The sequence below is a fragment of the Schistosoma haematobium genome, chromosome ZW (assembly GCF_000699445.3).
Source record: "Schistosoma haematobium chromosome ZW, whole genome shotgun sequence".
Taxonomy (NCBI): domain Eukaryota; kingdom Metazoa; phylum Platyhelminthes; class Trematoda; order Strigeidida; family Schistosomatidae; genus Schistosoma; species Schistosoma haematobium.
Window position 1 is genome coordinate 77,335,184 of NC_067195.1, and position 23,972 is coordinate 77,359,155.

Consider the following 23,972-nt stretch of genomic DNA (forward strand, 5'->3'; position numbering starts at 1 on the left):
GCTGACAAAATGCAGTCTTCTGACCACTCTAAGCAGCAATGCAAGCATGTTCGGGATGCGATTCTCTCCCTCGAAATGCAAAATGTTGCTTCAGGATTGGGTTACATCGACACCCGAACTAGTGATAGGGAGTGAAGTAGTTGAGTGTGTCGACCGCTTCACTTATCTTGGAAGTCTCATCAGCCCTTGTGGTTTAGTGTGTGACGAAATCTCAGCACGGATACAGAAGGCTCGACTAGCTTTTGCCAACTTACGTCATTTATGGCGTAGGCGAGATATCCATCTATCAACCAAAGGACGTGTTTACTGCGCAGCAGTTCGTTCCGTCCTACTTTATTGCAGTGAAATATGGCCGGTAAGAGTAGAGGATATCCGTAGGTTACTAGTATTTGATCATAGGTGTCTTCGAAACATTGCTCGTATATCATGGGACCATCGAGTAAGTAACACAGTTGTTAGGAAACGGGTACTAGGTAAGGATGGCAAATCAATTGATGAAGTAGTGAAACTTCATCAGTTGAGATGGCTGGGACACGTGTTACGTATGCCCAACGACCGACTGCCTCGACGTGCTATGTTCAGTGGTATAGGAGTAGGTTGGAAGAAAGCTAGGGGCGGCCAAACCAAAACATGGCACAAGTCCATGAAGTCACTGACAAGTGAACTGAGTCATGTTGGTAGGTGTAGACTACCTGGTTGGGGACCGCGAGATGATAGCAACCGATGGTTAGAGACCCTGAATGACATGGCTCAAAATCGTTTGCAATGGCGCAGGTGCATCCACTCTCTGTGTTCTCCCAAATTCTAATCTTCTGAATTCTTCATGTCCCTTTTTTTCCTCTTTCCAAATTTATTTCACTGGATTATACTCTTTAAATAACATCTCCAAACCCTAATCTTCCCGATTACTGCTTATACTCTTGCTACCTCTACCACTACGGGATTTGAATCGACAACTGTATCTCTGTGCTAATGTGGTGTGGCAACTCGAACTGATGTACGTACGTACGAAGTTCTACGTTGTTACTGACTGACTGATGTTACAAGACATTCCTGGTACCGCGGCCTATCTCAATGATATATTGATCATGGGTACAGACTATGCTGATTTAGAGAATAAGGTGGATACAGTTCTCAGACGCATAACAGATTATGGGTTCAGACTGCGTGCCGAAAAATGTGATTTTTTCATGCAGCAAGTCCGCTACTTGGGATTTATAATCGATAAAAACGGAAGAAAGCCTGACCCTGAAAACGTCGAAGCTATCAACTCCATGCTCCCACCGACGGATGTACCAACTTTACGTTCTTTCTTGGGAATGATTAGTCATTATGGTGTTTTTCTTCCAGATTTGCATCGTCATCGTGCTCCTCTTAATTGCTTACTGAAAAAAGATACCAAGTGGTTACGGTCAAACGAATGTCAGGAAGCATTCCTAAAACTGAAACAACTCCTATCATCAAATCTTTTATTGACACACTATGATCCACATCTTCCAATTATAGTCGCAGCAGATGCATCTAACTACGGAATCGGGGCAGTAACTTCAAATACTTACCCTGACGGGTCTGAGAAAGCAGTCGCTGACTATGACTGAAAGAAACTACAGTCAGATAGAGAAAAAAGCCCTCGCGATTATATTCGCTGTTAAAAAGTTCCACAAGATGTTGTTTGGCAGACAGTTCACTTTACTTGAAGACCATAAACCATTACTGACAGTTTTTGGATCTAAAAAAGGTATCCCTGTATATACAGCAAACCGGCTACAGCGATGGGCTACCACACTGCTGGGCTATGATTTCAAGATAAAGTATCAACCGACAACAGATTTCGGACAGGCAGATGCCCTCTCAAGATTGATTGGTCTGCATGCAAAACAAAAAGAAGAGGTGCTTGTAGCTGCCATAGATATCGAGGCCGAGGTTCACAAAGTATTGTCAGACGCAGTTTCCGGACTCCCGGTCACATTCGAAGCCATTAAAGAGGCCAGCAAGAAGGATAATGTATTGAAGATTGTTCACCATTGCATACTCAACAAGTGGCCTTCATCTAGACTACACGGAGAACTCTTACAATATTTTCGTCGACGAGAGTCACTAACAGTTGTCGATTCATGTATAATGTTTGGCCACCGTATCGTTATCCCCAGAAATCTTCGACACCAAGTCATTAAACAGTTCCACAACGGGCATCCGGGGATAAGTAAAATGAAGTCACTAGCTCTCAGCTATGCATACTGGCCGTCAATGGACCATGATATAGAGCAAAAATGTCGCAGTTGTTGGTCCTGTCTAGAGGCTGCGAAGAATCCAACGAAAGCTGAACCACAACCATGGTCTAAACCGGACGGGCCTTGGCAAAGAATACATGCTGATTTCGCCGGACCAATACAAAGTAGAAATTACTTAGTTGTTGTCGATGCTTTCACAAAATGGCCAGAAGTATATGACATGCCGAAAATGACATCGGAGAGTACAATAAGATTGTCAGGATTGTTTGCTAGTTTCGGGGTTCCAGAGATATTAGTGACCGACAACGGTACTCAGTTTATGTCGTCTGTTTTCAAACGCTTTTGCAGTGAAAATGGTATATCGCACCTACAATCTCCTCCGTACCATCCTCAGTCGAATGGCCAAGCAGAAAGATTCGTAGATACGTTAAAAAGAGCTCTGGTCAAAGGGGGAGGTGAGGGTATCCCGGAACAAGTGATTAATAAGTTCTTAATGTCTTGCAGAGTTACCCCTAATCCGACAGTGCCAGAAGGAAAGTCTCCGGCCGAGTGTATGTTCGGAAGGAAAATCCGGACAGTTTTTAACAGTATGTTGCCGCCCAGAAAGACAAATAAACCCACGAATGAAAATCGTAAGGTCAATCGTAGCTTCCAGGTGGGTGAAAAGGTACTTGTCAGATCGTATCAAGGTAACAGGAAGTGGGAACCAGGTGTCATAGAACGTCGAATCGGAAATGTACTGTACCTAGTCCAGAAAGGTGTCGGAAAATGCATAAGACATATAAATCAAAAGCAAAGAAATGATAGTACAGTGGTCACAGAAAACCGACTACCATTTCAATTGCTCGTAGATTCATCTCAGAAGAACCATCATGAGCGCAAACATCGAAAAGACAAACGGCGCAGAGAGAAAGCTGTACAACCCTCGAGAGTAATGGACCACAAGAGGAATGCGACACCCAAGCTTCAGGTGGATCCAAGAAAAAAATCTCACACAACGGACTTTAAAGGGGGGAGGTGTGATGACGGACCACCGGTGAACTTGAGGAAGCTGTAAGAGGCTCAGAAGGAGCCGAAGACGTCTCATCCAATCACCTTTCGGAAGAATATTCTAGAATTCCAACGTGTAGCTTCCCGATTGGATAATGCTAATAACCCCCTGTATGCAGATTGGAAGACTGTAATGATGATTTCGTTCTCACTAAAAACTATAAATACCTGACAATTTTGTACTATGATTGACACTTTGGAATAATATTCCTTTCGTTAGTCTTCTGTCTTCTTACCGCGACTTGGAAGGGTTTTGGTGTTCTAGTGCTCAGTTATTCGCGGTATATCGAGAAATCAACTTTTAAGATATAACAGTTATAAAAACAATTATTCAGCAATATCTACTCACTGTTCACAGTTAGTCCGCAAACCTATATTTTTTGAGTGTTGATCAACTCCCTGAAGTAGATGGTTTAGTGGAAGATCTTTTATTGCACCACCAGACAGCAGCATCAACTCTTAACGGATTTTAAAAGTGATCTTTTCTTTTAATCTGTCCTGTTGCCCTTGTTCAGATGGTTGGAGACCTTGAATGACATGGCTCGAAATCGTTTGCAATGGTGCAGGTGCAACAACTCTTTGTGTTCTCCCAAATTCTAATTTTCTAAATTCTTCATGTCCGTTCTTTCTCTTTCCAAATTTATTTCACTGTATTATACTCCTTGAATAACATCTTCAAACCCTAATGTTTGTGATTACTGCTTATAATTTTACTACCTCTACCACTATGGTATTTGATTGGACAATTATATCTGTGTGCTAATATGGTATGGCAAGTCGAACTGATATACGAACGTGCGAAGTTTTACGTTGTCGGTAACTAACTAACTGTCCTGGTGGGGTTTCTGCATATCCTCTACATCATTTTCTACATTGTTTAATCTTTCGTTATTCGGCCACAAATACACACTTATTACTTAATATTCTTCGACACTACTTCACGCGACCAGTTCTCAAATTCAGAACACTGCTTGGACAGATACGTGATTATATTCCAAATAAAACTAATTTGAATCTTAATGAATCATACTAAGAGAAAAGTTAATGTGTTTATAATTTTACAGAAGATTCTACAGTCTTCTCTAATTTTCCGCTAGTGCCGCTTGGCTAAGAAAGCTGACCAGTCAGCGTAGTCCAACACAATTCTGCATGGATTATGCTTGGATCCAATCTATAACCTGCTAACATGCACATTCACTTCTTTGTACACAACTTCTAAATGTTTGATACTGCAACCGCGGAAAACTGGTACTTGTTAGAAGAAATCGTAGCTTACACGATACAAAAAAGAAAGTAAAACTGATTGTAGTAACAGATTTTATTTATACTCTAAAAGCACGACAACTTTAACCAGAGTACATTTGTTTATGCTACCAATTTTTATTTACATGTGTTGATGAGTGAATAATAATTACATGTAACTGAAATAGGAGAAATGGAAAAGTAGATTTGGCATAGAATTACTATGAAAAATGCATGGTTTATGTTGTTATACTGAACAAAAATGCATACTGAATTAATACCAATAGCATTATACTAAATCAATACTACACCGAAATTAATGAATGCCTTACTGAGAATTTATCGCATTGACTTGATAATTACTCCTAAAAATATAATTACATGTTATTGGAGATTTGAGAAAACTCCTGTAGGCCATTCGCACTTCAGTCAATTAATGCTTTTGTTATCATATTAAAGTTCATGTTTATTATTTCTTTTCAGTACGGGTATTTGTGGAGATTGTAGTGTTTTACCAGTTAAAATTACGAGTTTATCTAAGCTTGATCACCATTGAAAACCTGGAAGCACTGGACAACCGTTTCATCCTAGTATAGAACTCCTCGGCAGTGCGCATCCACGATCCCGCATGCGGGACTCGAACCCAGTACCATCCGTTTCACGCGTGAACGCTTAACCTCTAAACCACTGACCCAGCGTTCAATGGTTTTAATGTCTAAATTCAATCAATCCATGGTCTTGCTCAACAAATTGACAATAATCAGTTTTGATTTAATTTGCTTTATTTTATTTATGTATTTGGCTTTAAGCTACATTTCAATGTGTTATCGCTAGTGACACTATCTAGCCACTCAAATCAGAATACGCTAGACAAGGCTCAAACCTACGACTTGACATTCAGAACTCAATCGCTCTTGATCAGTTTTTCATTAACTCAAGACAATTTGATATAAAATTAGACTCACTATTAATGCTGCATTTTTTCTTACCAGTAACTCTGACCCCGCCAGGAGCCCCCCTGGGGCTACTGCCGGTCCCAAACCCGGATGAAGGAGAGGAGGGTCGGGCATGAGGTTAGCGACCCCATCCTGTAGAAAACTAACTCGCTAAAAAACGCTAACCAGAAAAGAAAATTCAAATCATTTAAACTCTACCCTGGGAGTTAGAAGGTCTTCATTTAGAAGAGCTATGACGCCTAATGGTAAAAGCCTAGTTCCTTCAGAAGTCACGAGGCTGATGCCTCTTCTGACAACCAGAGAAACCATTAATTTAGGTACACGGAATGCTCGTAGAATGTGGGAGATCAAGAGAGTCTTCCAAATTTCTACAATAACGACATGTAAAATTTTTTATTCATAATATGTTACATATTTCCTTACTTTAACATTTAATATCTTGCATAAACATAATGAGTTTTTCTGTTATGTAATTTAGCTTAGAAATTCTATTAGATTAATATGATGATTCAGTACATGAAAGAAAAAAAGAGTTAATATTTCTAAAAGTTTACACCATGTTAATCAAAGCTTCGTTTTCACAATAGAATTTATTATACTAAACAACTAACAATCTGTTATTCATTATTGTAATATTGATTACTTAATGTTTCTTGTGACAATAAGTTCTGCTTATTTTGTTATTGTGATTTTCAACAGATTTTATGACTTCTAATATGTTTTAATGTATATATATATATATATATATATATATATATATATATATATATATATATATATATATATATATGACTGGAGTTGTTCTTAATCCTAGTTAGTTAATTTCATCATGTCCTTCATAGACTAATTCACTTTTATACTCAAATTCAATTGACAGTATAATCAATCAGTCAGTCAGCTACAACGTAGGACCAGGCACATATATGCATCGGTCCAAGTTGCCATACCTCATTAACGCAACAAGATGGACACCGGATTCATAAAAGTAGTTAATTCAGAGGTGGTAATATATAAAAGAAAGATCGCAATAAGAATATAATAATACAGGAAGAAAGAATTAGTTCGTAGAAGGAAAGATATGAAGCGATTTTAATCTCTTAGTTTAAGGGAAGATAGAGAGTGTATACACCGACGCCATTGTGATCGATTCTGAGCCATGTCACCAAGAGTCTCCAACCATTGGTTACGATAGTCACGCGGACCCCAACCAAGTAGTCTACATCTACCAACATGGCTCAGACTAGAAGTTAGTGACTTCAAGCACTGACAGTATAATATTAAAAGTTTAATACGAAATATTTTAAGAAAAGTATGTTTCAAATAGTTTGATTGAAATCATGAACTGATTGATGTTAGATCATCATTGAAAACCTGGAAGCACTGCATGACCGTTTTGTGCTTAAGTAGGACTCTTCAGCAGTGCGCATCCACGATTCCGCCCACGGGGTTCGAGCCCAGGGCCTTCAGTCTCGCGCGCAAACGCTTAACCTATAGATCACTGAGTCAGTCAGCATCCAACGGTGTTAATGTCTAACTTCAACCAATCCACGAAATTGCGCGACCATCTTCCGTTGTACTGAGGTAGAGACCTGTCTCTACCGGACACAGATTTTGACTCAACAAACTAAACTTATAAAATACAGTGTCTGTAGGACATGAATGAATTACTTTATATGATGAACATTGTTTGTTAGAATGAATGTAGCTAATAATCATTGCGTAAATTAGTGAATAATTTTTCTATAATTCAAACGTTTAATAAGATATGATGAACAAATATAGAAACAGTCATACATATATAAAGATTGTACATGTTTAGAAATGCGTAATTAAATCATCTGAATAAGTACAAATTGATTGAATGTATAGTTGATAAAAGGAAAATAATTTCAAAATTTTGTAATCGAATCAGACTTCATCTACTTCTTAAATCAAACACTTTCATATCTGAAGTCTAATAATATATTGCTTGACTGATCAAATTGGCATACATTTAAAAAAAATTAAATTCAAACGTAGATAATGATGTGGTTAAAAGTCATTACTTTTCAGAAGCACCCATTTATGATTTTCTTCTACGACGATCAACAAACTTGTTTTTCCTTTTGTTGCCTTGGTATTGAATATTCACAACTGGAAATCTTATAGTTCGTATTTATCTACCAACACCTACAGCTTAAACTATTCAAAATTCCTAATGTGGAAATAAGAACAACACATATCAGTGAACAATACTGTTTTCAACTAGATCTTCATCTGTTTTTTTCTCTAATATGCAGTAATATATTTATGTGCATATATATAAGGAAATACTAAACCCATCATGCTAGTTTGTGAGACAATGGTAACGATGAAATAGATTACATGTTTAAACATATATATTTTACTGCATCATTCAAGTAAAGCCTGATAGAGGTCTAATTAACATCAATAAGGTCCTTTTATATGTATTGTATTATTACAGCCTAGACAGTGTAATGACACTTTTCAGGTGACTTAACCATATCTAACTATGTAAGTGTAATATTACGTGTATACTTGTTTATATTGTTACTTTCATTTCTAATTATGTATGTACACAAATACTCGTTACTATCCTCGTAAAAATTTTCATTGTAATCTCTTCGTTTTGGTGCTGTCATTATATTGTTACTCATTTCCTATCATCCTCCCCCTCAATTTTCAGACTGTAACAATTGCTGTATATGGATATTTTGGTACATGTTTACTTGCATGGCAGTATTTAGACCCATCGAAAGGATACGAAGGTCATGATGTTGATATTTATGTGCCAATTTTCGGTTTACTACGTTTCTTCTTCTATATTGGATGGCTGAAGGTTAGTTCCATGTGTTATGTCTTTAGACGTTGATTGATACCACGTTCAAACGTCACTAACCAGATTTCTGATTAAAACTGTTTCCTGTTCCATGTCGACTATTTCTTCCGTACCCTAGTATACTAAACTTGACGTTCACAGTTAACCTTGGGCCTTTTGCAAGCTAAGCTCTTACTGGCTCGGTACACCCAAGCTTTTCTCTATCCCTTGCATTGAATTCAACGGCGAGTCAGCAGTCAGCTTCTATTACATTATATTTCAACCACATGTGGGTTTATGTACAGAAATACGTCATACCATAAAATAAAAAAATCACGCTTATACATAAGTAGGCTAAAAAGGTCCATAAATAGTGCAATCTGTAAGTAATTAATTGGCAGCAAACTGGAAATAACAAGCTGCATCGTAATGGTTAGTGAGTTGAAGAAAAGCTAACGATAACGAATTTATAAACATAGTAATTTAGTTACTTAGTAATATGTCAATGAGAATCCATAAATTATGAGCAGAGATGGATGGTGACTAGCAGTGGAATTTAGGACGCTCGTTTCGTTTTGTTTTGGATTTGTCAGTTGGATTTACCTGCATCACAAAGTTGATATTCACTCCGAGACTCGAACCCACTACCGTTCACTTCAAACGCCATCTCGTTATTCAGATAGTTACTAGCTTGTGCAGTGGGTTAAAGTTTTAATTCATTTTATATTGCTTGTTTGAATCTTTCCAGTGATGTTTATGACTGAGATTAATCCACCAAACATTTTCTGGAGTTATCGGTCCTTTAATCTTCGTTCTGAAACATTCACCACTATTATTATTATTATTATATGTAATATCTATAACTTTATATATATATATATGGTTGGAGTTTTGGTGTGTATATATTAGACGTCTTAACAACTCACTATCATATACATTGATGTTATTTTGGCTCTTAAAAGTTGTGATGAACAAGCAGTAAGAATTAATGAATGTTTAGTTGATACTCTTCAATACCTGTATGTTAATATATCCAACTGCTTCTACGTACATTTATTTATTTATTTTGTTTTGAATAAAACTTTCTCATATTTGACCGTGTTATGCATTAGATTTGTGTTACACAATTCAGACGTCCTTTATAGATTAAGCGTATTTAACCAACAGAAATAATAAGACTTTTAAGATTACATTACTTTAATGAATCTTATTAGTTTCTTAAATCCATAATATAAATATTCAACTTTAATAATAGTGCCTCCAAATGCCCTGGTACGGCCGAGAGTGGGGAGAGTCCGCTCTCCGCTCTCCCTCTCCAAATGCTCTCACGCACGCATCTGCTTGCGCCTCACTGGACGCAAAAAAGCCACAGTAAAAAGACCCATTAGAACTGAACTGAGTAGCGAGGAAACCAAAAGTAGGTTCCAGGAACAACTGAGATCACGATTAGGTAGTTCTAACGACGAGGCTGACCCAGATGTTGCTTGGAATGAAATACAAGCAGCTGTGGAAGCAGCAGTGACATCTATTAGCGACTTAAACCACAGAGTTTCAAAGAACCAGTGGATTTCTTCAAAGTCTATCACACTGATGGATTCTCGCAAACTCGTCCCATCAGGTTCTGAACATGATGAAGAGCGACAACAAATCAGATCTAGGTTAAGAAAAAGTCTAAGAAACGACCGTGATCAGTGGTGGGCAACGAAAGCAAAAGAGATGGAAAAGGCGGCGACTATAGGGAACACAAGACAGCTTTACAGACTAATAAAAGAAACTGGAATTAATAAGTCAAGTGTAAGTGAGATTATATCGGAAAACGACGATACTCTCATCTGCTCCCAGTCCAGACGTTTAGAACGATGGGCGGAACATTTCAGAGAACAGTTTAGCTGGCCTTCAGCTACTCTACAACTACCCTCCATTCCCAGACAGTGTGAATGGAACATTGAAGTAGGTCCCCCAACTCTTGCTGAAGTTCAAAAGGCTATAGTTAATCTGAAACGAGGAAGGGCAGCTGGTCCAGATGGATTGGCTCCAGAGGTCTTTAAGGATGGTGGTCCAATTTTAGCGATTAGGTTGACTAATATTTTAGCTAAGATCTGGGAGTTAGACGTTATTCCATCTAACTGGTCACAATCACTTATCGTCCCAATATATAAGAAAGGGTCAAAATCATCCTGTGACAACCACAGAGGGATTAGTTTAACTAATATAATATCTAAAATACTAGCTTCGATAATTATCAGACGCCTAACTAAGACTCGTGAACTGCAAACACGAGAGAACCAAGCTGGCTTTAGACCTGGTCGTGGCTGCATCGACCACATATTCACCATTCGTCAGATTCTAGAACACAGGCATACTTATCGGCGTCCGACAATGGTGGTCTTTCTCGACTTAAAAGCAGCATTTGACTCGGTAGACCGCGAGATTCTGTGGCAGTGTCTGTCATTGAAAGGCGTACCACAGAAGTACATAAACCTTGTGAAGGCTCTTTACTCGAACACTACTAGTCGAGTCAGAGCTTATGGCGAACTGTCATCTACTTTTGCAACCTCAAGTGGTGTCCGTCAAGACTGTCCACTTTCCCATTTTTGTTTAACTTCATCATAGATCTACTGATGGAAATAACTTTCTCGTCGACTGAGTTCTCGGGTATTGATCTCCATCCAGGAGGTCCACTTATCGACTTAGAATACGCAGATGACATAGTCCTGTTTGGTGAAGACGCTGACAAAATACAGAGTCTTCTGGTAGCACTGAGCAACAATACCAGGATGTTTGGAATGCGCTTCTCTCCCTCTAAATGCAAGTTGTTGCTTCAGAACTGGTCTGCGTCAACACCTGAACTAAGGATAGGGAGTGAAGTAGTCGAACGCGTTGACAACTTCACTTATCTTGGAAGTCTGATCAGCCCTAATGGGTTGGTATCGGACGAAATCTCAGCACGGATTCGAAAAGCTCGCTTGGCTTTTGCCAACTTGCGTCACCTATGGCGAAGGCGAGATATCCGTCTATCAATAAAAGGACGAGTATACTGCGCGGCAGTCCGTTCTGTTTTAATTTACGGCAGCGAAACATGGCCATTAAGAGTAGAAGACACTCGTAAGCTATTAGTATTTGACCACAGATGCCTTAGAAATATTGCTGGCGTCTGCTGGGATCACCGGGTAAGTAATAGTGAGGTTAAACGCAGGGTATTAGGGAATGATGGTAAATCAGTTGATGAGGTTATGAATCTTCATCGACTGAGATGGTTGGGCCACATGTTACGTATGCCTGAACACCGATTACCACGACGTGCAATGCTATCCGGTATTGGAGATGGTTGGAAGAAAGTTAGGGGCGGCCAAACCAAAACGTGGCATAAGTGCTTGAAGTCACTAACTTCTAGTCTGAGCCATGTTGGTAGATGCAGACTACTTGGTTGGGGTCCGCGTGACTATCGTAACCAATGGTTGGAGACTCTTGGTGACATGGCTCAGAATCGATCACAATGGCGTCGGTGTATACACTCCCTGTCATCCCTTAAACTAAGAGATTAAAATCGCTTCATATCTTTCTTTCTACGAACCAATTCTTTCTTCTTGTACTATATCTCTATATGCAATCTTTCTCTTACATATTACTACCTTTGACCTAACCACTGCTATAAATCCGGTGTTCATCTTGTTGTGCTGATGCGGTATGGCAACCTGGACGGATGCATATATGTGCCTGGTCCTACGTTGTAGCTGACTGACTGAAATGCTCTCACATGGCCACGCGTATATAGCCTCCGACAGGGAAGTCCTACTCATTGCCTTCTCGTGGTGGGGGTGTTGTTTACGAAATTGAGAGGACGAAAAGCGAATGTCCGGCGCTTTAACCGGGTCGGTGGACACAGGGAGTCCACCTAGGGGAGTTGGAATGCCCTGATTACAAACCAATGGTGCACATGGACTCCAGTATCCTGAAGAAACAAATGGGGTACGGACCAATAGTTGGTCACCGGCTACCATGGGACTTCATCTCCTTCCGATGCTCCACTGCCTTGTGGATCAGACCTTCAGGTTGAAGGCTCCGGGTGTGGTCTCCTAAGAAAACCACCTGCTTCGGTTTGAACACCCAAGCAGTATCACAGCCCTCACACATATCAAATGAGATCTGTGTCTCGCATATGCATTTGGTGCCTCCTTGTACCAATATCTGCGTGTTAAAATAAATAAATAATTAATAATAGTAGAAATATTACTGTAGAATTTCGTCCTAATGAATGTGAATCGGAAGGGGTTTTGTGGAGATTTTAGTAATTTCAATAATTGACTCATGATTTTAACTATTGGAATATGAATCGGTTTCTTTCTGGATTATTGTTAATAGTGACAAATACTTCTATGGAATATTTTCAATCATAACTAATTTGTCGAAAAGTTGATCAAATAGAGTGATTTATTTTTAACATTTTTACAATTCTAATTTAGATGTTACTCATTGAAATATATTAATCAAGTGATTCGATTTTTAGGTTTCACTGTGAACAAAGAGTTAAAAAAACAACAACAATGATCCTTAGTTATTACCACCCAATAAACATAGTTACAGTGTTTTACACTGTCATTTATACTTTATAATGTTAGAATCGAATTTCTTCTATCAATAATCAAAGTTTTAAGTACTCTGTTTATAGGGTGGTATCTTTTCAAGGTTTCTTATTTTAGAGTTTTTGTTTTCTAAGTTTAAAAAAACCCACCAATCTCTTTCTTGATTCTGATATTCTCAACTCTACAGTTTATTTGTATCCAACTTGTTTATTTTATAACTTAATTCGACTTGTAATTTGTATTTTTACTAATAGGTTGCAGAGTCATTAATTAATCCATTTGGTGAAGATGTTGATGATTTTGAAATTGAATATTTAATTGAAAGAAATTTACAAGTGAGTTGTTTTGTATGTTTAGTTATAATTCATTTTCATATATATATTCTACAGCAATTTGGAAGACTCTCTTGATCTCCCACATTCTACGAGCATTCCGTGTACCTAAATTAATGGTTTCTCTGGTTGTCAGAAGAGGCATCAGCCTCGTGACTTCTGAAGGAACTAGGCTTTTACCATTAGGCGTCATAGCTCTTCTAAATGAAGACCTTCTAACTCCCAGGGTAGAGTTTAAATGATTTGAATTTTCTTTTCTGGTTAGCGTTTTTTAGCGAGTTAGTTTTCTACAGGATGGGGTCGCTAACCTCATGCCCGACCCTCCTCTCCTTCATCCGGGTTTGGGACCGGCAGTAGCCCCATCGGGGATATATATATATAGGCATCAGTTGGTCATTATTCAAGATGATCTTTAGGGATTGCCATAGTGTGAAAAAACCAGATTCATTGCCAAATACCACTGATGACATCAAATATAGACAGTTCTAGTGAATGGACAATAATATGTTCGTGGAAGCTTTATTTTTTCTGGATGATATGCTGCATAAAGAGATTGAAGTATTGTAACACTTAAGCGTATCAGACTAAATCCTATTGTGATCACTACGTAGGAATCAAATGTCAGCCTATATAATCTGGTCTCTTTCTGACTTTTGTTGAAGCTTTCACTGTTTGAAGGCAGTAAGATTTCTCTATAGAAGATACGAGCATTCGGCTTTATGAGAATATATTGGAAGGGAAAGAGGACTGTCCTCATAGTCGTAGGGTTTTTCTGATTTATATATTCTATATTAAAAGAACAATATTTTCATGATATCCGAATGAGTAGCAGTTTGTATTTCTGACGTTTCGTGACTTAATATAAGTCACTTTTTCAGTATAAATAAATAACGGAAACAAATTAACAGAAGTTTAAATAGTATAATGGAAATGAAGCAGAATATTTCTTGTTCAATCAAAACCATAATAGGTTTGAACATGTCAATGTGTTATTTTTGGTCAAGGCGATTCTGTACGAGACATCATTGTGCTTATTTGTGTGTATGATGGTGGGTATGAAAAAATGTGTAATTTAGAGTATAAAGTAAAGTTACAGTTTGAGCGTGTGTTTGTGTAGATTGTATGTGTCAAACGTGGTTTTATGGATAAACAATTCAATTTTTTTATTTTGTCCCACCAAACTAAGCAGGAGAAGCCATGAGGCTTCTTGGGAAAAGAATAGAGCTTTTGCAGAGTGCGTGACTGGAGCACTGCAGAAAGCAAAGTAAATGGACATTTCAGAAATTTACTTAGTTACATTTCTTGTATGAGTAGGGAATTCGATTTATATCGTGCAGATGAACACGTTAACAATCTGCACTTTCCAATCACATTTAGAAACCTTGTAGCAAATCAAAAGCGTTTAGAGCTATAATAAATACACCAGTGTGGGATGTTATACTGCCGCAAGTATGCGTTACATGTATATATAGAAGGCATAGATGGAAGCCTATACACTTCATAGTATACACATAAGCTTAGATGCGATCGACCCCAGACTGTTTCCCAGTGGTTACGAAACACTGAATGAATAACATGTAGTTAAATCAATCAGTTTGTAAATCGTTATTTGATGGTGTGATCTCTTCACGCCCATAACATAAGAAAGCTTAGTGTCGACCTTTTTGCACTGGTTACGGCACAGTTTCTGTTCATACGTTGTGACCCGCCCCTGCAAGACTTGATGGGGCTTTCCAGAGTGAATCCACCCAGGCACCAAAAAGCAAATTTTTCAGTTCTGCCTTTCACTCTTATCCATACAACACACTTCATTCATCAGATATTAAGACAGAGTGGATGATTAACCCGATCTTCACTGGTTTAAGTAAAGTAGGTGGTTAACGCGATCTCTACTTGGCCTCCCGTGTTAGCTCATGGACATGGTTAACTAACATCAGGGCACCAAGAAGAGGTGCGAGCAGGTCTTTGTCCTGGATAAATAGTCCAAGCTGGATGAACAGTCAGTCCTGTCCTATCGAGGGTAAAGGGATTTTGCATTATATGAAACGCTTCGACTTTTCTCCTCTCTTTATAGTTGAAAAAACCTTTCTGAATTATTTTGATATTTTTAATATTGACTTGGTGGTTACTGAATAGAATATGTGCTGCTATTAGTGATTTAATTTTTAAATTTTTGAACTCTACAGGACTATTAGGTCTTTTTGTGTAGCTTGAGTGTTCGTTTTCACGAGAAGCCTCTTCAACGTGGAATACATCACTACCGATTCAACCTAGTCTGTGAATACAATTTTGCGTGGATCTAAACCTTTGATACTATTTGAACTTGCATAAATTTATTTCGATTATTTATTTATTTACTTGGAAGAAGTGACTTCACATTAAATCACGAAACGTCAGTAATATAAATTTCTACTCATTGGGATATAACAAAGAATTATTTTATAATAATTAGCTTTTCTATTCAATGCTAAGTTTACTTGGAACTGTCAAGTCCGAATCTTGGTATTGTTATCTGTATTTTCTATGTTTAATTGTTTACTAATATTAAGTATTATTTCAATACGACGTGCGATGTTTGATGGTTTAGGACTAGGTTGGAAGAAAGCTAGGAGTGGCCAGACCAAAACATGGCACAAATTCATGAAGTCACGGACAATTGAACTGAGCCATGTTGGTAGGTGTAGACTACCTGGTTGGGATCAGCGAGATGATAGCAACCGATGGTTAGAGACCTTGAATGACATGGCTCCAAATCGTGTGCGATGGCGCATGTGCATCACCTCTGTGTTCTCCCAAATCCTAATCTTCTGAGTTCTTCATGTCGCTTTTCTTTTTCTCTTTCCAAATTTATTTCACTGTATTATACTCCTTGAATAACATCTTCAGACCCTAATGTTTGTGATTACTGCTTATACTTTTACTACCTCTACGTTTCAGTCAGTCAGTCACAACGTAGAACTTCGAACGTACGTACATCAGTTCGAGTTGCCACACCACATTAGTACAGAGATACATTTGTCGATTCAAATCCCGTAGTGGTAAAGGTAATAAGAGTATAAACAGTAATCGGGAAAATTAGTGTTTGGAGATGTTATTTAAAGAGTATAATACAGTGAAATAAATTTGGGAAGAGAAAAAAAGAGACAAGGAGGAATAAGGAGATCAAAATTTAGGAGAACACAAAGAGTGTATGCACCTGCGCCATTGCAAACGATTTTGAGCCATGTCATTCAGGGTCTCTACCCATCGGTTGCTATCATCTCGCGGTCCCCAACCAGGTAGTCTACACCTACCAACATGACTCAGTTCACTTGTCAGTGACTTCATGAATTTGTGCCATGTTTTGGTCTGGCCACTCCTAGCTTTCTTCCAACCTACTCCTATACCACTGAACATAGCACGTCGAGGCAGTCGGTCGTTGGGCATACGTAACACGTGTCCCAGCCATCTCAACTGATGAAGTTTCACTACGTCATCAATTGATTTGCCATCCTTACCTCTACGTTTAGATAGAGTCGAATTTCCACCAAGGACGAGCTGCTGTATAAGTCGACAGAGTAGGAATAAAAGAGGGTGAATAATGTCGTAGTAAATAATAATAATAATAATAATAATAATAATAATAATAATAATAATAATAATAATAATATTGATGGTAATAATAATAATAATAGCAACAATAATAATAGCAATAATAGTAATGATAGTAATTTGAACCATTCGATTGTTATTCGAAGCGAGAAAAATAGTTTCCATAGATATAGAGGGTTCATCATTTGCGTGTGGGCTGTGATACTGCCCGAGTACCCAGATCGAAGCAGGTGGTTATCTCAGGGGGCCACACCCCGAACCTTTGACCTAAAGGTCTAACCCACAAGAAAGTGGAGCAGTATCATGGTAGCCGGTGACCGAAAATTGGTTCATACGCCATTTGTTCCCTCAGGATACTGGAGCCCATGTGCAACATTGGTTTGGAATCCGGTTAAAGCGCCGGACATTCGCTTTTCGTCCTCTCATTTTCGTAAACAACACCCCCGCCACGGGAAGGCAGTGAGTAGGACTTCCCTGACAGAGGCTTTATACGCGTGGCCGTGTGAGAGTATTTCGAGAGGGAGGGCGAACCCACCCCAGTCTCGGCCATACCAAGGCATTTGAGTGCTATCAGATATGGCTCAGAATAGAAGCTAGTGGCGATCCTGCTGTAACCTTCTTTTACTTTCTTCATAAAAAAGTGGTTGTGTCTTCCTTAATTGAAAGATTCCTTCTGATTGCATCTTTCCGTTCCCCCATTTTTACCATTATTATTACACCACCTTACACCAATGTCTTCGTTATTATTCTCTCCTTCTTTCTCCTTCCCGTTAAATTCTCATTGTTTTGTGTGGCGCATATATATTTGACGCATTCTTGTACCAATATTTATGTGTTCAAATAAATAAATATATAATAAATAAATACCTCTACCACTATGGTATTTGAATCGACAATTATATCTGTGTGCTAATATGGTGTTGCTACTCGAACTGATGTACGTACGTACGAAGTTCTACGTTGTTACTGACTGAATGATTATTTCAATAATTTTACTATACCTTGTTTCACACTTATTTGAACTAAGTAGAATTTCTTTATTTAAGTAAACTATCCATGTTACAGTATGATTATATGTATGCCATGATTAATAAATTCTAAATACATATATATATGGGGTAAGACAGAAGAAGCTATAAACTAGTTTTTATCAGTAATCTAAAAAACAAACACGCACACACATATACCATTTTCTCAATATATTATTGTAAAATCATGTAATCCGCTGAATATTAATGCAGAGAGATGCATAATATTGTACTTCATGTATATCAGGTTAACTAATGACCTAAACTTGACTATTCTTCATTTTCTTATAATCTTATATATATGCTTTTTTTATTAATCTAAGATAAATTGGCATTGCATTATTCTTTCATCTTAAAAAAACATAGATGGACTTTTATTTGTATGTTGTCTTTATAAAATAGAATGTATATTGCATAGAATAAGCATAATGCATAAATGATGAAATTTATTATCACATATTGAATAAATCTGTCCCATAAATGACTTCACTTGAATAAGGATATTCAGATAATCATAATTGTTTATTTTCTTTTTCTCTCTACAAAAAATGGTTTCTTTAAAGTTACAAAATGTTAGAAAATTTAATTTTCAACTCATTGAAATATTATAAGTATATCATTAGACTTCAAAGTGGTTTTCTACAATACAGTCTTCCAAATGATTAACAAATAAGAAAGCATTAATAATAATGGTAATAAATTTTATAACTCTTTCAACAAGTTTAGTAAACCTTGTGATACAGTAGTTTTGTTGATAGTACACTAACTTTTAAAGTAATGAACAATGGGGGATGTTATTGCAAAAGTTGAATATGGGCTTTCTTCAACATATTTACAAACTCAACGAATTTAAGATAGTTCTCAAAACCAGGTTCCAAGCCTTGAAAGATCTACTCAAATAACAAAAAAACTACCATAGACAACAAATGAAAAGAAATCAAACAAGTACTGACTTCAACGTGCCAGGAGGTTCTGGACCTCAACAAGCATCATCATAAAGAATGGATCTCTATCGAAATCCTGGACACGTTTCAAGAAAGGAAGAAGACAGCAATAATGAACAGTCGAACACTATCAGAAAAGGCCAAGGCACAGACCGAATACACAGAAAAAACAAGAGGGTGAAGAAGAACTGTAGATTCGACAAGTAGAAACACATGTAAGACTTAGCAATGGTGGCGGAAAAAGATGCAAGTGAAGGAAATGTGAGACAAATACATGGTACAACGAATAAACTGGTGGGGAAATATAGTAAACTAAAGCGATTAGTCATGAACATAGAAGGCGAACCAATGACTGGGATTCATGAACAGAGGGACAAGTGTGAAGAATACTTTGAATATCACTCCACCAACGATCGAACAAATCAGGATGGCCATTAGACAATCCAAGAGTGGGGAAGCATCAATACTAGGTAACACACCAGTTGAAGCACTGAAGTCAGAAATAGAAGCACAAATTACAATGAACAGTTTAGATGCAGGTATTTGTGAACATATGTCTACATAAGATATTCGATATCCGTCGACCGGATGTCATTAACAACAAGCTACGGCTGCAGAGAACAAACCAGCTTCCATCCGAAGAAGAAATTGAAAAAAGATGTTGGAGGTGGATAAGATGAATATTGCGGAGCTCATCAAGCTGTATCTCGAGGTAAGTTCTAACTTGGAATCCTGAAAGGAAACGGAGAAGAGGAAGAGTAAGGAACAAATGTGTGGGGAATCGGAGACGGACGTCAAAAGAATGAATTGGACCTGAAAAAAACACTGGAAAGTATTGTTCTAGACAGTTGGATAGAGGATGCTGGTAAGCGGCCCATACTATCTCACGTGGGGTAACAGGCGTAAGTGTATAGGGACTACAAATTTCATAGTAAATATTAATAATGAGATGCCGGTACATCTGGTTGACGAGTTCGAAATAGAATAGCACACATTTTTGTTGATGCTACTAATCACTAACTTAATTAAATGGGATTTGTTAAGATTTCTCATGGAAAAACATGGAAGATGTTGTGAGCTATGTTACGATCAAAGCAGTTACGCACTAAGAACATTGTGCTATGTTGTGAATCTTTGAAATTTAAAATGTAAACTTCAGAATTATGACATAGTATCTGAGTAGCACTACCATGCTTATTATACTTATGTTTATGCATCATAATACCTATGTGGGACTCTAAAACCGAGAATCAGGGATGACCTGATGAACTGTTCATGGATAATTTAACTCATAGATTGACTACTTTTTTTCCTTTATCTTAGTTTATTAATTAATTTACCAGGTACTGATTTGTGTACTTGTCTTCGAGCCACACTTCTGGTGTGCGAGCTAGAGATTTTATCCGGTTGACCAAACTGGATTAGATGGAGTGAGATCCATACCTACAACTTAGTGGTAGGACACTGGATATCTTAACCATCAAACCACTGCTCTTATATCAACAAATAATTGGGAGTAGCACACACGTATAATTGATGTACGATGGCCTTGAAAATAGATGAAGAGATAATATACCAAAAGAGCTACGATTCAGTAAGAAAATAACTGCTTTAATCGTGGTAAAAAAGAAAGATGGATGATCCAAAACAATACAAGTTCAAATTTAAAAAATGTAAATGAAGCCATTCGTGAGTGGTTTCGTCCTGAATATTTAACACACCTCAACAGTTTCCCCAATAATTCGAGAAAACAACACAGTTTATTTCTTACGACGAATGAATTACTAGTATTCAAGTTGAAACAATTACCTCTACCACTCACTTAGATAAAACGTGGTTGAAATGAAAACATAACTTTAAATAACTATGATTACGTAGTGTATTTCTTCAACATAGAATGATTCAATTTATCATGTGGTTCATCATTGATTAGTTTTTTTTTCTCGACTGATTGTAGATCATTTGTTGGCACTGTCAATTTCCAAAGAGATATATTTATAGACGACATTAAAGTCAATTTATTTTCTCTCTAAAAAGAGCAATTATTAGATAAGTTAATTAAAAGAATAGATCGTATCAAATAAAAGGATTATATATGTGTATAGAAAAGATCCCAACAAAAATCAAGTTTTCAAACCTGATTGATATTGATAAAAGTAAACGAAATATGATCATCACAAACAATACTTAAGAAGTGTTTTCACAATATTCTCTTGATTAACTATGATACAAGTTGGCAACAAACTGCAAATTTCATACACATAGTTCCCTTTATTATCTTAGAGCAAGAACAAAGATTGGTGCAGAATAATAAATGGATTCATTTTATTTCGTTAGGTTTTCATCAGCTGCTTACAACCCAAAATATTTGAAAATCAACGTTATTACAGATGTTGACATACTTATACATAAGTCAAAGGTTGATTAAAGATGTATCATGATGTAGCAAGCATTTCAATAGAGTTAATAAGGTCAGCAGTGCCATAGCAAGATATCTGGTTGACACAGGATATGAAGTCGATACACTGCAGTCCTTCAAAGTGATTAACAAACAATAAAACTCCAACCTTTTGAAATTTGCCGAAGCCATAGCAATCAAACGTCTTAAACCAGATCTATGTATAGAAAAAGAGAAAGTAATAAGTTTTTCTTTACCCTGGTAACATTAAACCCCCTTACGTCATCCATTATTTCAACTGTTTCTGAAGTTTAATTGCATCATTGTCATTTTTCTTTAATTCAATTCAGTTTCTTAATTACACAATCATTTGATGTTTGTTAACTCCATGAGTTCTATACACTGTTTCAATGTTCTAGAACTTTCCCTCCCAAACTTTGTTTATCCGAAACAAATCCCTATGACCTTATTAACTGTTGATACAAATAATCATCTCTAATCACCTTCGTAATTATAAGTTTGTCAATATCTGTAATAACGTTGATTTTCAAATATTTTAGGTTGTAAACAACTGATGAGAACCTACCGAAATAAAATGAATCCATTTATTATTCTGCACCAATCTTTGTTCTTGCTCTCTTTAAAAGTGCAGATTATATTTTTTTCGTTCATTCATTGATAACAACATTGACTGTCTGTATGACAGTATTTAAAAATTGTACACCAACCAATTTTAAATCGTGATACTCGATGAATTGAACTATTTCAATATAGTTTGATGAAGCCTCGTTTATGGTGCATACTTGGTACCTATTCGAATAAAAATTTACATTCAATAATTCTGTTCTAGATAAGTTGGTTTAATAAACTTGATATGTAGTCTATTTAATTTGTATAATTAGGGGTGGCCAAACCAAAACGTAGCATCAGTGCTTGAAGTCACTAACTTCTGGTCTGAGCTATGCTGGTAGATGCACACTACTCGGTTGGGGTCCGCGTGATTATCGTAACCAATGGTTGGGGACTCTGTGTGACATGGCTCAGAATCGATCACAATGGCATAGGTGTATACAGTCTTTGTCTTCCCTCAAACTATGAGATTAAAATTGCTTTATATCTTTCTTTCTACGAACTAATTCTTTCTTCGTATTATTATATCCTTATATGCAATCTTTCTTTTATATATTACCACCACTGAATTAACTACTATGAATTCGGTGTTCATTTTGTTGTGCTAATGAGGTGTGGCAACTTGGATCATTGTACATATGTGCGCAGTCCTACGTTGTAGCTGACTGACTGATTGTAATTTGTATAAATACAACATACTAAGAAAATCTCATCCAAATTCAATAGCTCTATACTATTAGCTTATTACTGTGAATACTTGATTTTCAACCGATTTGCCACTAGTTCGTACTCATTACACAAAAAAGAAATATGTAACTTAAAATCGAATACTTGATTTTTTTGTGAAAAGTATGGATAATATTGTCAGTAAAATTGATATATGAAATATTGAATTAACTCTTAGATGGTGGCCCAACTGTGATAATTTTGTACACACAAAACCGTTTGTTTATTTCGTGATTTGTCATGTTGAGTGACATGTTTCATGGTGATTCTCTTGATCATTCTCATGATTTTCTAATTCCACTGATCCGTATTTCCTTAAATCATATCTTTTATACCTAGTTTTCTTCTACTACCACTGATATTAGTAATTATACTACACTGGAATTCCTCTGTTTCAATGTAGTGTAGTAACCTGAACGAAAGAATATATTTACTAGATTCTACATTGTGTACAGCTGACTATAGAATCAAATTCTTCACATTAAAATATAAGTCAATTATATATAATACAATATTATGTGTGTTTTTTCTCGCTGGCTAATCACAGCTTCGATTGACTGGATACAGCGCTTTTTCGGAAATCTTTTGAGTAGGTTTCTTATCTAATTGTCGATGGAATGCATCATGAGCATCCTGATCTTGTACGTGATGCATACTGGAATACTACAGACATTGTACTACCAGACTGGACAAAAATTGCAACTGATGGCGGTGCTGCAGAAGCCAATTTGGACGCATCAGAAGGAGCTGATAAATTTATTGGCTCGTTAGCAAATATTGATGTTACCGAACGTAGACCAAGTGTATTATTTTGGAATAGTTCAAATCTGCACCGACGAAGGACATCTTCAACGAGTGCAAAGTAAGTTTGTTTCTAAATAGTTTTTAATACAGCTATATGAATAATTGTGTGTAAAGTCCAACTATCAAATTGTGAGGTTATTACTGCTGGACAGATCAATGAAAATATGAAAGTTCTTATCTCGTGAATTAGTCTATGTATTTTTTTGTTTGTTTAGTAAGCATTGGGCTTATAGTGTTCTTAGATCTTCCAGTTGTAAATTTTCGTTTTATTCGTTAACTATTACCAAATCTTTGGCAGGTAGTACATTATTGTTAATTAATTGTAAACATAATACGCAGATTTATACCATAAATGTAAATTGATTTTTCACCGAACAGTGACCAATATTGTGTTTGTCCAGTTTTTTATTACTGACCGAATTTCATCAATCAATTTGCAATGGGGACGATAATCTACGTGACTGAACATCATGTGCATTATGTTTTGATGTTAGATGATCAGAAGTAGTTGACAACAACACCCTGGAACTAGGTTCCACGCTAGTTGGTACTCGTCAATAAGACGAACCTTCAAGCTTGTTCAAGGAGGTTAGTCGCTGCCCGAATAGCTCGCTGTTAGTGTGTCGGGCTATCAAGCCG

At 37.0% G+C, this 23,972-nt stretch overlaps 1 protein-coding gene across 3 annotated transcripts in view; it reads left to right on the forward strand.

The window, feature by feature from the left end:
* Positions 1-23,972, forward strand: part of BEST2_5 (Bestrophin-2) — a 44,581-nt gene that overhangs the window by 11,898 nt on the left and 8,711 nt on the right. For 2 of the 3 annotated variants that reach the window (XM_051212361.1, XM_051212363.1), the window contains 3 exons: positions 8,166-8,318; positions 13,135-13,215; positions 23,123-23,391. In XM_051212361.1, the coding sequence (XP_051072538.1) occupies positions 8,166-8,318; positions 13,135-13,215; positions 23,123-23,391 (503 nt within the window). Of the gene's footprint in view, positions 1-8,165; positions 8,319-13,134; positions 13,216-23,076; positions 23,392-23,972 lie in introns of all 3 variants that reach the window. The other variant, XM_051212362.1, reaches the window with a different exon arrangement.